At 38.9% G+C, this 14,783-nt stretch overlaps 1 protein-coding gene across 4 annotated transcripts in view; it reads right to left on the bottom strand.

Annotated features, from left to right (window-relative positions):
* Positions 1-371: 371 nt before the first annotated feature.
* The window catches only part of MAP4K4 (mitogen-activated protein kinase kinase kinase kinase 4), a 217,776-nt gene continuing 203,364 nt past the window's right edge, over positions 372-14,783 (bottom strand). For all 4 annotated transcript variants that reach the window (XM_090020650.1, XM_090020658.1, XM_090020664.1 and 1 more), the window contains 6 exons: positions 13,387-13,521; positions 8,614-8,714; positions 7,420-7,569; positions 5,474-5,633; positions 3,793-3,932; positions 372-3,587 (listed from right to left, as the gene is read on the bottom strand). In XM_090020650.1, the coding sequence (XP_089876776.1) occupies positions 3,504-3,587; positions 3,793-3,932; positions 5,474-5,633; positions 7,420-7,569; positions 8,614-8,714; positions 13,387-13,521 (770 nt within the window). In that variant the 3' untranslated portion in view covers positions 372-3,503. The remainder of the gene's footprint in view (positions 3,588-3,792; positions 3,933-5,473; positions 5,634-7,419; positions 7,570-8,613; positions 8,715-13,386; positions 13,522-14,783) is intronic.

Genomic DNA, 14,783 nt, shown 5'->3' with positions numbered 1-14,783 from the left:
TTACTTCAGTGGACTTCTGCCATTTGCATGGCTCTAGTTGACCACACTTTCATAATACTAATCCCATTTGTTCAAGAACTGGATTCGTTTTTATGCATCTTCTGGTATCTGCGCCACTTGAGTCTGATTGATTTGCATTTTCAAGCTTTTGACTGCTTTTTTTTTTTTTTATGAAAGCAGAGATTCTCATGAGGTCAGCTGGCTCCAAGAGTTGGGGGTTAGAGAGAGAGAGCGAGCAAAAACACACCCTTTTCACCAAATACTGTTGAATTCTCAAGAACGATGTTTGGTAACCTTGCTTTTTCTCTAAGCTTATGTGCAAACCTTGACTCTCCACAATCAGAAAATATTCAAAATGCTTTCCACATATAATAGGTGTCATTTTGACTTTATTTAAGGAAAAATGGGGAAAAACAGTAATTTCCATAATACACAGAAGACAAGTTAGATAGCACTGCAAAAAAAAGGCTGAGTGTTTACTTGTCACCAGTCTGCTTTGCAGCTCTACGATTAGTAATTTTAATGCAGTTTGTCATTGTATTATTGTTTAGCATCTTTATAATCAGCAGAGTTTGGGGTTATAAATCACAAAAAGTGTACTACTACTAATATGAAAAACTAAAAAAAAAATCCACAAAAATCACTTTCAAATAAACCATAAATATGTGATGCACATTAGTGTAACAAAACCATTTTTGTAAACATTTTCTCCAACATAACATGTGCATAAGATAAAAAATAAAACACTGCAGTCATACAGTTAGGGTTACTTTGACTTAAAAGATACAGAAAATTATTACTTAAAGCTTAAAACTAAATCTAGGAGCCTTTTTTTTCCCTTTGCTTACAAAAGCACTGTTTAAAAGAGTTCAGCATTTTCTATGTAGTGGTTTTGTAACACTGATTTTAAACCTGTAGATTTGCCACCGCGGCTCTTCTGCGGAGGAGGAAGCTGCCGTCCAGCATCTCCAGCAAAGGAGTTTCCCTCCAGAACCATCAGAACTTCCAACAGCATGTATCCGTAACCTGGGAATCCCTATAGTATCGCAACATTTTCACCAACAAGAACAGAATCAATTTCCAAGGACTAAATCCATTTTTACCACACAGCGCTGCAAGAATTAAACCATGCAGGATGACACTGGATCAATGTGTTCCAGCACACTATGCTACAGGGCCATTGTGTCATTGCACCCTATGAGCACATTGGTCTTCTGAGTCCCCTTAGATCTTCGTAATACAAAGAAGCAATCGCTCTTCGGGCTGATTGCAATATAGATACAAAACAAATGCATCCCTCATCCTCGACCTTCAGTGCTATCCAAAAGTCAAACAATTAAAAAAAATATTTTAAGTACTCTTCTGCCAGCAAATGTAAGGCTTTCTTGATTTTTAAGAGAATGTGTGTGTGTGTGTGTGTGTGTGTGTGTGTCTGAGTGCGTGTGTGTGTGTGTATTTATATATATATGTGCATGAGAGAGAGAGAGAGAGAGAAAAAGAAAGAGAAAGACGCACATGGTATGTGTCTACCAGCTTAATTCTCAAACGGTTTCTGCTGTTCAAAGGAGAGCCTTCAGCAGAAAGGTTGATCAGGTCTGAAGAACTTACAGCAGTCAGGGCTGATGCCAAAAGAAGGGTCTGTTGAGCAAAACAGTTGCCTGGTTGTTGCTGTTTACTGTTCAGCAATCCTGTGGCCAGCCACTTGAACAATCAGTTTGATTATAAAGAATAACATGTCTAAAAAGCCCTACCTGTCATGCCATAAAAGAAAAAAGTTAACCACAGCAGAAGACAAAGCCCATGAAACACTGAGAGCTGGTTCACTGAATGAACAGCTTAAGGCAGCAGTCAAAAAGTACCCCACCAAAAATAAAAAAAAATAAAATAAAAATGGTTGGATCATGACACTGTGCATTATTACATCACCAACAGATTATTATACACTCAAGGTTTCTCAAGTAATGAACATGTAGCCATTAAACAAATTATTACTCTCAAGACATTTATTACAAATGTCAGGGAAAAAAAAACAACTTCTTCATAAAATAAAACTGACTTTAAAAAAAGGAAAAAAAAGCCAGAGCTGGGATCTTACATCTAAACACAGATATATGCTGTCTTATGAATAAGCAATATTAACTACATTCTTAAAATAGTTTTAGTGCATTGCATTCTTAGAAAAAGAAAAATGTCACCTCCCCCAAAAAGTTTCCTACAACATTTAAACAGTTTATAATTCTTGTTACCTGCCTGTTCCTAAGCCCATGTGTTAGAAGAGTGAAACCGCAGGTTTCAGGCTAAATTCATCAAACTTCTATTAATGATGAAGCTGGTAAAAAAAGAAAAGTGTTTTTTCCAAACTCGGTAAGCAAATGGTATTAGTCAGTGTCTCACTGCCATAAGGCTAATCCAACCCCTTCAATGGACTCTTCTCCCCTCCTGCTGAAACTTGCTACAGAATAACAGTCACAAAACCTTTCATCTGGTAGTTTTGGTATTAAGATTAAATTAGACATTAATGGTTTGCATCTAAAAACGTATAAACGAAACCACCTCTTTTATTTTATGCATTAAAAACAATGAGGTAGGCACAAAAAATAAACATATGTAGTCTGGAATTTTTTTTTTTTTTAATTCTGCAAGTGCAGACTGTGGTAAACCTGTTGTTGCACTTCTAGGTTTAAACAAAAATTAAACCTTTAACTGAGGCAGTGCTAATACTGTGACACAACCAAGTTCTGGCCTAACACAGAATCATTATAGAAAATGAATAAACTTTTTTTTTTCTTTTTTCTTTTTTCTTTTTTTTTAATCATCTGCACATTTCAGGCAAAACCTGGTACACAGAAAAAATGACTAAGTTATTGGCCAAGCCAAAATAAAACTAAAAGAAACAAAAAACCCAGGAATTCCACCCTCCCCCCTCCCCAAAGAAGTTATCCTAGCCACTGCGCCTTTCACATTTTATAAATATTAACTTCTTAAAACCTGCACCTTCCTCTTTGTCCACATAATGTCACATTACAAAAAAGAAATGTCAATTAAATACATTGTTAACATTACTAGACTAGATCTGCCCTCCACTTCAGCAAGTCTGACTCTCTCGCCACCACTTGTCACCTTCTCTTTCCTGCCTTCTGCCCATTTAACAGCATGTTCATCTCAAATCTCTTTTTTTCTTTTATACTAACAAACAGAGTCATTCAAAGCCAAGGAATTCTGGAGCTGAAGGAAAAAAACAAAATCCCATAACCTGTTGCTTTCTAGTGTGATCCCAAATCTCAAAGACAGATAGCACCTGATGGCAAGAACTTTACAGCACCAGCTGCATTGCAGCCTCATTTTAAGAACAAAAAGAAACCTAACACCAGTGATGCCTGTGCACACATGTACATGAAGTGCTGCATCTGTGCAGGTCTATACTCCAGTTGCAAATAATTCCAAGTTATGAAGATCTCAAAAGACTCTGGATGTCAGTGATCCTTTGTCAAATCACACTGCTTCTACCAGCTCAGAAGAGAAGTCCTGCCTAGGGTCATGAAATAAACTTGGCTGCTTCCACCAGACCGTACAGAGGCAAAGAAAACCTGAGAGGAGAGAGAAAGAGGAAAAAAACAAACAAAAATGAGTTTATTACAACCATCAAGTAGATGTATCATATGCTTATCATATGCTTTTATGTTGTCTAATGAGCAAGCAAGCAGGCATTTTATTTTCCCAAGATAATTATAATACCATTAAAGTACACAATGCAACTGAAACAAGGAATTGGAAGCAACACTAAAAACTTACCTTGTCATTCCTTTCACATAAGAACTTGAGCCTTTGTGCCCTTTTGTGCATGAAAACACCATCCAAGTGCCCTGTTTCCACAGATCGTATCTCAATAGCCTTTTCTCCCCAGCCCATAATCTGATTGGATCGAATGTATGCTTTAGGAACAAAAAAAATACAGACACGTGTTACAAATAAAGGCAACATAGTCACTGAAAAAAACCCAAAGAAACATTTTTGTACGATCTAATTAAAGGCACTTTGCAAAGAAAAATGTACTTGTTCATATTTTCAGTTTTTAAGCTTTATTGTGATGAGAATAGAAAGAACAATTCTATTCAGGGAATAAGTTGTTAGAAATATTCTTCTTTATGAAAGAGTACCTATTAACAAGCTACAGACTGACTGGGAGTTTTCCCAAACCTCAATTAAGTGAGTAGAACATTAATTTTTAAATAAAGCTGTTCTTCCATGTTTTGCAGAGAGAGAAGTAGATTTGTATGCAATCTAAACAGAACCTGATATTTATATGCAATACAATCTCCCTGCTGAATTGCCCAAGTTTCACTTTTCTCTTTTGTGATATTAGAATTATACTAGTTCTTTCAGTTTTGAAGAGTGTTCTAGTAAACATTGGGGAAAAACTATTTTTGTGAAGTAAGAGAGGCCATTTATAACGGACACATTTTACGTTATTTTCTTCCATTCTGAAAAATTCAATTAGTTTGAAAAGCATTAATATTGCTTTAAAAGAGCTCTGAAATGGAAGAAATATTAGAAGTGCACCTGTTGTGGGTCTTCTTTAAAATGCACCAAAAACAAAAATTAAGACTATTTTTTCCCTTGAGGTATCACCCCTAACCTCTATTAGTTAAGAACTTAGTACTAGCAGCAAGGAAAAAAAACCCTCTCTCTAACAATTACTACAGAGTTGTAATAAAAATTAGAAAAAAAGAAAAGACTAGCTAGCATTATAAAAAATATATCTGATAAATGACCTGTGTGTCATTTTGGTGAATGCTGCCAAAGATAACATAAGGGATTTCATTAAAAAAAAAAAAAAAAAAAAAAAAGCTCTGCCTCCAACACACAGTAGCACAGACTTTCACACATGCTGGCAACTCGAGTACACACCCTGGGTATATGGATGGGTTGCCAGGATGTACTAAAACCTGGTCCGCAGCATCATAGCTGTCATTGTTCCTGTTGGCCCGCAAGCTTAAGCTAACACACGCAACAATCACACCTTCATTCTATTACACAGGCATACCCTAAAGACAACATTTTACTAAAAAGTATTCTGCTTCCTAAAAATCACATTAAGCCCAGCAAATCACATACAATTCTCTCACATTAATACCCACCATGCTACAAGCTACCAAATTCCCTCAGAGATGCAGGCCATCACAGTTTAGCAGCTGTCTAACGATGTATTTTCAATAGCCTACAGAGAATCTAAGTTCACTACATTGTTTTATTCACCCCCATGCTTCATAATGCATTTATGTTTTTGGATTTTATTCTAAAGTGCACTCAATGTCAGCAAAAGAATCTCTCCCTATTTTGTACACTCATTCACTTTATGACGTACTTGATTCACCAGCAGTTATCCGAAGACAAGAGTGGACACATTTCACCCCCACCGCTCATTATTTCCCCCAATGTTATAGGTCACCTTTGATTCTCACAGGACACATACCAACTGATGTAGGCATCTCTCCCCACTGTAGAACCACATCTTTGGTGATCCTCCCATATGTATTAACATAAACACCTTCATCCTCATAGCAAACCAGCAGCTCCATCCCATCAGTATTTGGGAGAATAATGATTGCATGTGGTTGGATACTACTCTGGATCTACAGATATAAAAGAGAAAGTTTTGTCATGTGAGCAGCTTAGGAAAAAAACAGGCTGGATACTTTTTGTTTAGGAAGCAGACTAACTGTAGAAAGAAGCAAATGGCATAGTCCCCCTCAGCCACCATGAAGAGGGATTGTTAGGAGACAGTAATACTGATATATCAGTCCCGCAGGCAGTCAAATTTTCACAATGTTCAATTGATCAAGGTTCTGTGGCAACATGAAATAATGCCCTCAAAGTCTCTGGCTGAGTTTTTTAGCATTGACTTTGCCACACAACACTCACTAAAATGGCAATGAAGGGCAGGGTGGGGAAGCACTGAACTTAAGCCCTAGCTATAGAATAAGCCCACCTGAGCTCTGCCTCTCCATGTGACCAAGAGAAGAATCTATTCACCGTCTGCTTCCCTGCCTGCTGTTTACCTAGTTAGACCTAAAGTGTTGGAACAGGGACTGCTTCTTGCTGCCAGTGTCTGCCCTAATTTCAAATGCATAGGGTGCATTAAATTCTACTGTAGTTTGCATACATGTAAAAAAAAAGATCAATTCAGGTAATCTTTTAAGATGTAGCATACTTCTTTAAATTATTACCATTTGTATTTGATTGCAGACATTTTTTCTGAAAATTACTTGTTAGCTACTCCCATCAATGTTCAAGTACTGTATACTCAAAATTATTTTTGAGAAGTTTGATCCTCCGTTATTAAAACAAGTTGAAGAAAAAATATAAAAGTTTGAAAATGCATTCAGTTAATGTTTCTATAGTATAATTATGCAGAGAAGCTGTGCTATTTACCATTTCCTAACAGACATGACACTTGTTATATATGTATATACTATCTGTATCTTATTTTCACTATACATTTTGGAGTTCATAATAAAAGTTTGTACATCTGGAGTGGTTATTAGGAGTAGCTTAAGGCAGGAATGTGTTGAATTTATTTATTTAATCTTTGTGTCAAAAAAGACTAGCTTTGCAAAAGGGAATCCAAACACACCTGACCAAACTTACAAAGGAACTCCAATTCACACAGAACCATTCTTAAAGTTATTTAATGGTTACAATGGAGCTGCCCTTTTAAAATCTTATTCAGCCAAATTGGAAGCATGCTGGGACACGGAGGAGGTAATATTGTGCTCTGCCTTCTCTTTCTACCCACCAGTTAGTGAGCCTATTGCTGTTGTAAGCAAACCAATGATTCTGCTTCTGCTGTATGCCATAGGATGTGGAACTCACTGCTCCAACACTCATCATGCTTCCCCCTTTAGAGTTCCCCCTTCCAAACATATAATTTAAAACTAATAAAATAAAATAAAATACTAACACACAAAGATCTCCTAAATCTCTGATTCAGAGGTAGAGGAGGGTGACTTCAATTTGTCTAAATTAAATTTACATTTTAAATTTAATCCTGATATAAGACAGTTCAGCCACAATGACAAAACAAACAAGTTTTTTTGTTTTCTTGTTTTTTTACAAAACTATTAATGGTCTGGAAGCAAACAATCTCGGAAGGAGACGATTTTAGGGTACCTTTTATTTAGATGTAGAGGGAATGATTTAAGCGCAAGATTTTCTTTTAAGTGACCCACAAGTGAAAAACATGCATTTCAGCAGCTAAAGTAGCATACTGAAGGACACAAGATGACCCTTCTTTTGGATGGCTCTCACTCTGATCATACAGCCAGTATCATCAGTGTCTGTCCACCTGTTTATCATTGTCAGTGAGAAGCAGAAAAAAAGGTAAGAAATAATAATCCTCTCCAGAGTGCCAGTTCTTACATGTGTTGGTAGATAAATATCATAGACTGATCCCGAGTCTACATCAACAGCATGGAATCCAGCACAGGAACCATAGATCACTTTCAGCCTTTGACCTTCCTCCACAGTTAGATCCACCAGCAATGGCTTATGTACCAATTCTCCAAATGACTGCAATCCAAAATACATAAATAAATACAAATCAGATCAGCATCTTGGCAGAGCCTACTGTACTAAAATGGGATTCCAAATGCCATACTCAACCTGCAAAATCTGTATAGTGAGGTGTTAACTGAAGTGAGAGCACTCAACGGCTTGCAGGATTTAGCCATATAAACTAAAACAACTTGCTGTTTTTAAAGAAGTACGGCTTCCAAACTCTTGAACACTTCAAATCTTTTTTTGTGAATTTATAGTTCGTGCAATAGCTTGGGTACCTGACATGATGATGAGAGATCCTGGTTCTCTCCAATTTAAAAAAAGAATCCCCAATTTCTGGATTTAAAAAAGTAACCCAAAATCCACATTTTTCCATGATTATAATGAAACACCACCAATATACAGAAATACGTATAGTGGCATTTCATTTTAATTACTGAAAAATGTGGATTTTGGGTTACTTTTTTCATCTGAAAATTGGGGATTTTTTTTTTTTTTTAAATCAGAGAAAACCAGGATCCCCGATGATGACAATGAAGTACCTGACACCAAATTTCATTTTGTAATAAACGTACTCCAGAGTAAGGGGATCAACACACAATCAGCTCTCAACCTACCTGACATAGGTCAGTGGGAGTTGACCTTTTTTGGCAGGCATGCCACAAAGCAAGACCTTCACCCTCCCTGACGGCCTCTCCAATCCCCTTCCCCTGTCCAATCTGTTGCTTTGTTTTCTGCTCCCTACCTTATCTGCCACTGTGCTCCCTGCTCCCTCCCTGACCAGTTATGTGCCACGCACAAAGGTTTCCCAAGTCAATTGTGGCATGTGTGCAACACACTGGTCATCCCTGCAGTAGGAGGGATTACAGACCCCAACCACTAGGTGGTTGGTGGAGCAGGTTTGTGCGCTGTGAAATTTACTGAATGAAACTGATCACATGATGCACATTTAATGCCACCAATATAACTTACACCAGTTCATCTTCAATATTTTTGAAGATGCAGTTCTGTAACTGCAAAGAGATACTGAAGCTCAAAATATAGTTAAAAAGTTACCTTAAAAGCCATAAACTTGTGATATGGCTTTGGTGCCCATGCATAGACTTCCACAGAACTCTTCAGAGCAATTACCAAGAATTTGATTCTTTCATATTTTACTGAAATGAAATGAGAAAAACTCACTCAGCAGCAACTCCAAAAACTCTTACGTGATTTTACGAAGCAAGAAAAGAGTTTAGTCACTAAACTATTTTAAATATTTGAAGGTTTTTAGCTACAGTTCATTCTTCTTTTAGCTACATCACATTTCATTTAGTTACAATAATATATCAAGATGACTATGTTTTATTGGACCCAACTGCATGGTTGGGATAGATTTAGACAAACTTTTGAATGCAATGCATTCTTCAGCAGGTCTGAAGTCCAAAGTTTGTTTAGGTCTATTGCAATCATACAGTTGGCCCAATAAAATATATCACCCACAGAAATCTTTGCCTCTCACCTACTTCCTGAATCATCATGGCTGCAACATCACTCCAACAGTAAGAGAAAAGCTAATATTTCAGGTGATAGCTAAAGTGTACTCTTCTTATCTTAGAGTTTAGATTCCCTGGTAGGGTACAACAGGAGAAAGAGAGAAGAACGAAAATATCCTCCAACCAGTAAAATGCATAGCAATCTTTTTATTAAAGAAAAATACTATATAAACATGCAATATTCTTGTCCATTTCTTGCCAGTTTTATGAAGTTTTGGGTTTCAGAGATTTGGGGAACTGGGTAGGGAAAAGGGGGTTGTTTTCCCCCCCAGAAACAGAAGTTACAATGCAGTAATTTCTGCCATTTGGTTCATGATGTTCAAGGAAAAATACATTTATCAAAAACAGTAATATGTTCCAATGTTATAACGTAGCAAGTTCACAAATTCTAGGACTGGTAATCTGGTAAAGCTCTGTTTGCAGCTATTGTCCCTATTGTTTAAGATGGGGGCATCAAACAATTTTGGTATTCTGCATTTCAAAAGCAACTGATGAAAGCCCAGATGCGAGTGACACTGCACAATGACTGTTGATCAAGGTATGAATGCAACAGAGAAGTCTGGAGATTGTGCCAATGAAAGACACACCTACAAAAGATATTTTCAACAGCATGACCTCAACTTTGGACAAATTAGGTGTGGACTAGAAAAGGGCAGCGAGGGTTTCAAGAGACAGTGAAGAGTATCAATGCCAGCCATGAGCATTCGTGTTTTTCATTGCATTCTGAATCAGGAAACTCTTTACCAAAACTCTTGGCACAGACCACATGATGAATGTTGTGGTAAAAACAGTGAATTTCATGCGAGCCAGGGCTCTTAGCCTTCCACAGTTCAACCGGTTCTTGGAGAAAGGTGATTTTCAGGACAGGTGCTGTATTATGCTGAACTATGCCAGCTGAGTCGCAGGGTGTTCTTTGAACATATGAATATGCTGAACACAAGGATGAGGGGGGTCAGAACCAGGTTTTGACTGAATTTTACAACACTATACATGCCTCGGAAATGCAGCCCCTCTTTGGGATGAACAGGTCTTGATGCAATGTAGCAGTTCCCCACCTTGGAATCGCTGTTAAATGCCACTGGGAATGAAGGTGGTGAGAGCATGGAGAACGACATGTCAAACCTGCTGATTCCAGGACGCAATTTCTGACTTTTGGAGTCATGAAGCAGAGTTCAGACTTTTCAGCCCCTGTTCTCTGTTCTTATGGAATATGCTCCCGAAAGGCTGCAAATGGAACTCACTGATCTTTAGCATGGTCTCTAATGCCAACGAGAGACATTCACTTAAAAACAGAATGGAATCCGACCACCAGTCCCAACAACTGTGCCTCCTATCATGCCACATATGCATGGCAGGAAGTGTGATTTTGGGATTGGAGATTAGATGCCAACTGCACCCTACCTACTAGTGCAGGGGGAGCCCGGGAGCATGATTCGAGGCTCCCCTTGCACCAGCAGGCTGAAGGCTGGCTGGATGCCTAGTCAGCAGGACTGCACCAGGGCTAGTCTGAACTCCAGTATAGTCCAACAATGATCAGCTGATCAATGGCTAGCTGTGACCACAATACTACCAGTGAGAGACTCCAGTGCAGTCCACCTGCCACATGTCCAATTTAAGGTGCAATGGAAACCAACGCAAAATTATTACACTTTCTGCAGAATAGTTTTGTGGCTTAATTTCTCATTTACTGCACCACCAGTTACCTGGACATGGGCCAGGTTACTATTTAAGACATGATTAACTGGTTAGCCATGTCTGCGAGAGGCCCAAGGTACCACCCTGCCTTACCTTCCATCAACCATCAGGATTCATGAATTTTACCACTACCTGGGAGAACCAGCAGTAAAAACCTTCACATCAAGAATGTTATTCATGCTCACAGACACATGTAGCATGAAAATCTTCTCAGTGATGAAACCAACAAATCAAAACTGCACTCAGTAGTAATCAGTGAGAAGCCGTCCTAAGCATGGCCCTGGCACAATGTTTGAAAGAGCTGGTTGCAGCAAAGAGGTACTGGGTGTCCAGGAGCCTCTAGCAGCTCATGAGCTCTTAGTTTGGACAAAAAAGGGTTTTTTGTTTTGAATTTCTCTTATGTCCTCTTCATTTTCCTTACAAATGTTGTAGCAACATTTTCTGAACATAAAACAATTTTTCACGTTCAGACACAGCATGGTTTTTTAAGGAAACATTATATATTTCTTTAAAAATTTATTTTAAATGCTCCTACCTATGCTTTCTTTTAACTGATACACAAGTCAATAATTGTTTCTTCCTGGTATGCAGAAGGGACGTGGAGACGTTCTTCTCAAAGAGTTTCACTCCCCTTGCTCAGTAGGGTAGTAAGAATCATGAACTGTAAGCGTTAAAGATTGGAAAAACCTCTGATGACAAAAAACGTCAAGTCGCCAGTTGAAGGAGTTCCGTCACCTTGATGGGGTGGAGAGGTTCGCATGTACCAATGACCCCAAGAGCAATACCATCATGAGTCTTGAACTTCTGGTAGGGTCACCCATGGTGGTAAGGTCAAAGGTGAGGTATCAGTCCAAGATAACAAAGACCTCCACAGTGGGGCAGGCAGATGAAGATGGCATACAGTATATGCTTTCACAGCTATGAAGACAGATGAAGGCTGCAGTGGAAGAGTAACCCCAATCGTCTTGAATCTCTTTGCCACTGGACACAGGTTTCTCCTCTGCCAAGAACTTTGCAGTTGCCAATGCACAATGGCTTAGTCATGTAAAACAAATCATGCACAGGCTTTTTCAGCTGGACTAGTTCTGTCTCTGAAACTGGGCTTTTGTTTATCTTTGTCAGTCTTGACATAAGATGATGTTCGCATACAGAACCCCTACCAGACAGAGGTAGTCAGCAGTGTAGTCTGAAATTAGGCAGAAGGTATGGTAGAGCGGCACCTTAGAGACTAACTGGTTCAAAGACAAATAAGCATTTGTAGGCAGCAACTTTATCAGATGCTATGAACAGTCTGGCATTCTTTTATTTCTGCCAATCCATTCACAGTATAGGTAACAAGAAATTCCTTTCATGGTTGCTTTAGGTCCTCTCTGGAATCAGCCTTTATTATAAAAAGAGGAATGTATCATCTAGTAGGGGCACAAACTGCTGGGAGCATTTCCAAGATCCACAAATGCCAAAGTCACTCAAAATCAGAGCCACACTGTCAGCTTCAGAACTGCACGGCTGTTTAGATCTGCAGATATAACCATCTCCAGAGTTCGTCATCATTTTCAAGGAACTAAAATGACTTGTCAAAGAGGCCTCCCTGGTCCTGAAGGAGATCTTCTGTATATTTATTGTTCAAAGTAAAGTTCATTCCCAGGCTGCAGCCAAGGGCAACAAATCACTCTTCATCCAGAAAACAATGCTCTCAGTTTTACATTCTTCATTGCCAGTCTCCTTTAAATAGCTGCTAATGTATTGTTAACAGGTCGCTTCATTAGGCTGGGGACACCCTTAGGAGAAGTACACTATAAATTGTTTTCTGGGTCAGCTTTTTGGTTCAGCAGTTTCTTCCTGAGATATTTATTGACTGCTCCCTACTAGTTTCAAGGTTTTGTGTGTGCATGTGCACAGAGAACTCTGACCACTGTTCAGACTGGGACTCCACAGTGACTGCCACAACTTCAAAAAGGCAATGTTAGTTTGAAACTCTGGGCTAGCTGAAATATGGAATTTGCTCTAAAGTAAAAACAACCCCCCCCCCCCACATTCAGTGATTCTGCTGCAGCATCAGGAGATCGTGTTTTGAAACTGGAGCAGCAGAGGCAGCACACACGTACTGACGTCTGCTTGCATCTCCCCCTGCAGGAGGGTAGGCTCATAGATACATACGGCCATGCCAGATGTCAAACCATCCAGCACATGTTTTAAAGAGTTCTATGACCAACCACATTTCACCAATTGAAAAAAACTGCTAAAAACAGTTTGTCTAATGGAAACAAACATCTGCCCACAACTGCACTTGAGCAAGTGTGTGTGTGCATTAGGAAACATGATGGGGTAAAGGAAATCAATGAATCATCATTATTTTAAACATATGTTCCTGTTGCACGATGCCCTCCAAATCTAGCATACTGCTGTTTTGCTTTGACAGCAGTCAGCCTTCAAGACCTAAATAAAAACTGTAGGCATTTTTCATTCTATCTTAACATGTGATTTTAGTATGATTAATGCTAAAAGAAACCAGTTTATATAAACAGTGACAAGCTTAGCAGGACTTCTCTGTTAACCTAATTTTATCCTGACAGATTGTCATAATTCTTTTGCTACTTACCAACTTTATAGTGCACACAGCCTTCCAAGTCACCCACAGTTGTCCAACCCTGTTTCTTTTCTACCTCTGGATCATTATGAAGAATTTTATTTCTTAACCAGGACAAGTAGTAAACTCTCAACTTGTTCTTCTTCCCTACAAGCACAACAGTTGTTTAAAAAGGGTTTAAGGCCAACCATAGCAAAAATAGGAAAGCATTTTCTGAAAGCAAAGTCATCCTAAACATTCACTTTAAGGGTCAATATTAAACACAAAGGCATTATCATCCATCAGCAGCAGTATTACTGTAAAGCAGAAGCAACCAAGATATGGCCCACAGGCTGGATCCAGCTGGCAGAGCTGTCATCCAGCCCATGGGGCTTCCCATGCGTCTGGAAATTTGGCAAAGGGGGAGCAGTGGCAACATTTATTGCTGCTGCTTCCAGATTGAAGTCAGTCCTATATACTTGACTGGGGACAAATGATGCAGCTCTCTGCACAAGGTTGGTACCATTGGCCTGGCCCCATAGTCCCAAGTAAGTGGGGCACCACTGGTCTAGACACCTTGCATACAATACATTTATAATGTGCACATAAAATATTACGTGAACAATTTAAAGGAATTTTTCTGGGGCTGTCTGGGTTCTATTTTTAATGACTGGGTTGTACTTCCACAATGAAAAGCTGTTGCTTGTGCAATATCTTAAATGAGTGTGGGGAAAATATGTATTGTGGCTGAAAAATCAATCACACCAGGGTATTCAGCACCCAGACAGAACTGGCCTGCCAGGCTCCCCGCAGTTTAAAAAAAAAAAAAATGGCAGCAGAGGAGCACTGGGAGCATTAATTGCCATTCCCCTTTTTGCCAAATTTTCACAACCAGAAGCCCAACAGGCCAAACTGTATGGCTCTGCATGCTAGATTAGATGTGCAGGGCCTGATTCCCATGTGCCAACCCTATGCTACTTATCTGTTCCATGTAGCCAAAGCTTTAAGCAGCACCAATTTACACAGATATAAGAACATACAGGTAAGTCATTTTTAAGCATGAGTCTGAAAGAAGCAGATTGCAGAAGTCCAAACATACTTTAAAACATTGTGATTATAGTAACCAGCATGTTTCATTCATCCAAACTGGTTAAGTTTTAGTATTAAATGATTTAATGAGAAAAAGAAAAAACTACCACAGAACTGAGCTAAACAGTTTCAGCAGGTGATCTCCATTTACAACATGCATAGTATAACAGGTAACCTACAAATGTTTTAAGCAACTGAGAAAGAGGTGCAGTTACTTCCAGTGAGGGCATCGCATACTGCTAAAACATACTTTCCCAGCTTGCTGAAAGCTGGCACTAGCTTTGCTGACAGATTCTCACTTACTTTCCAAATGGTAGAACACTGCATGTTAATAGACTGCA

This window comes from Crocodylus siamensis, chromosome 1, assembly GCF_052110815.1.
Source record: "Crocodylus siamensis isolate JL-2025a chromosome 1, ASM5211081v1, whole genome shotgun sequence".
Taxonomy (NCBI): Eukaryota; Metazoa; Chordata; order Crocodylia; family Crocodylidae; genus Crocodylus; species Crocodylus siamensis.
Note: the sequence above shows the minus strand (reverse complement) of the source record. Positions and strands in the feature narration are given on the sequence as shown.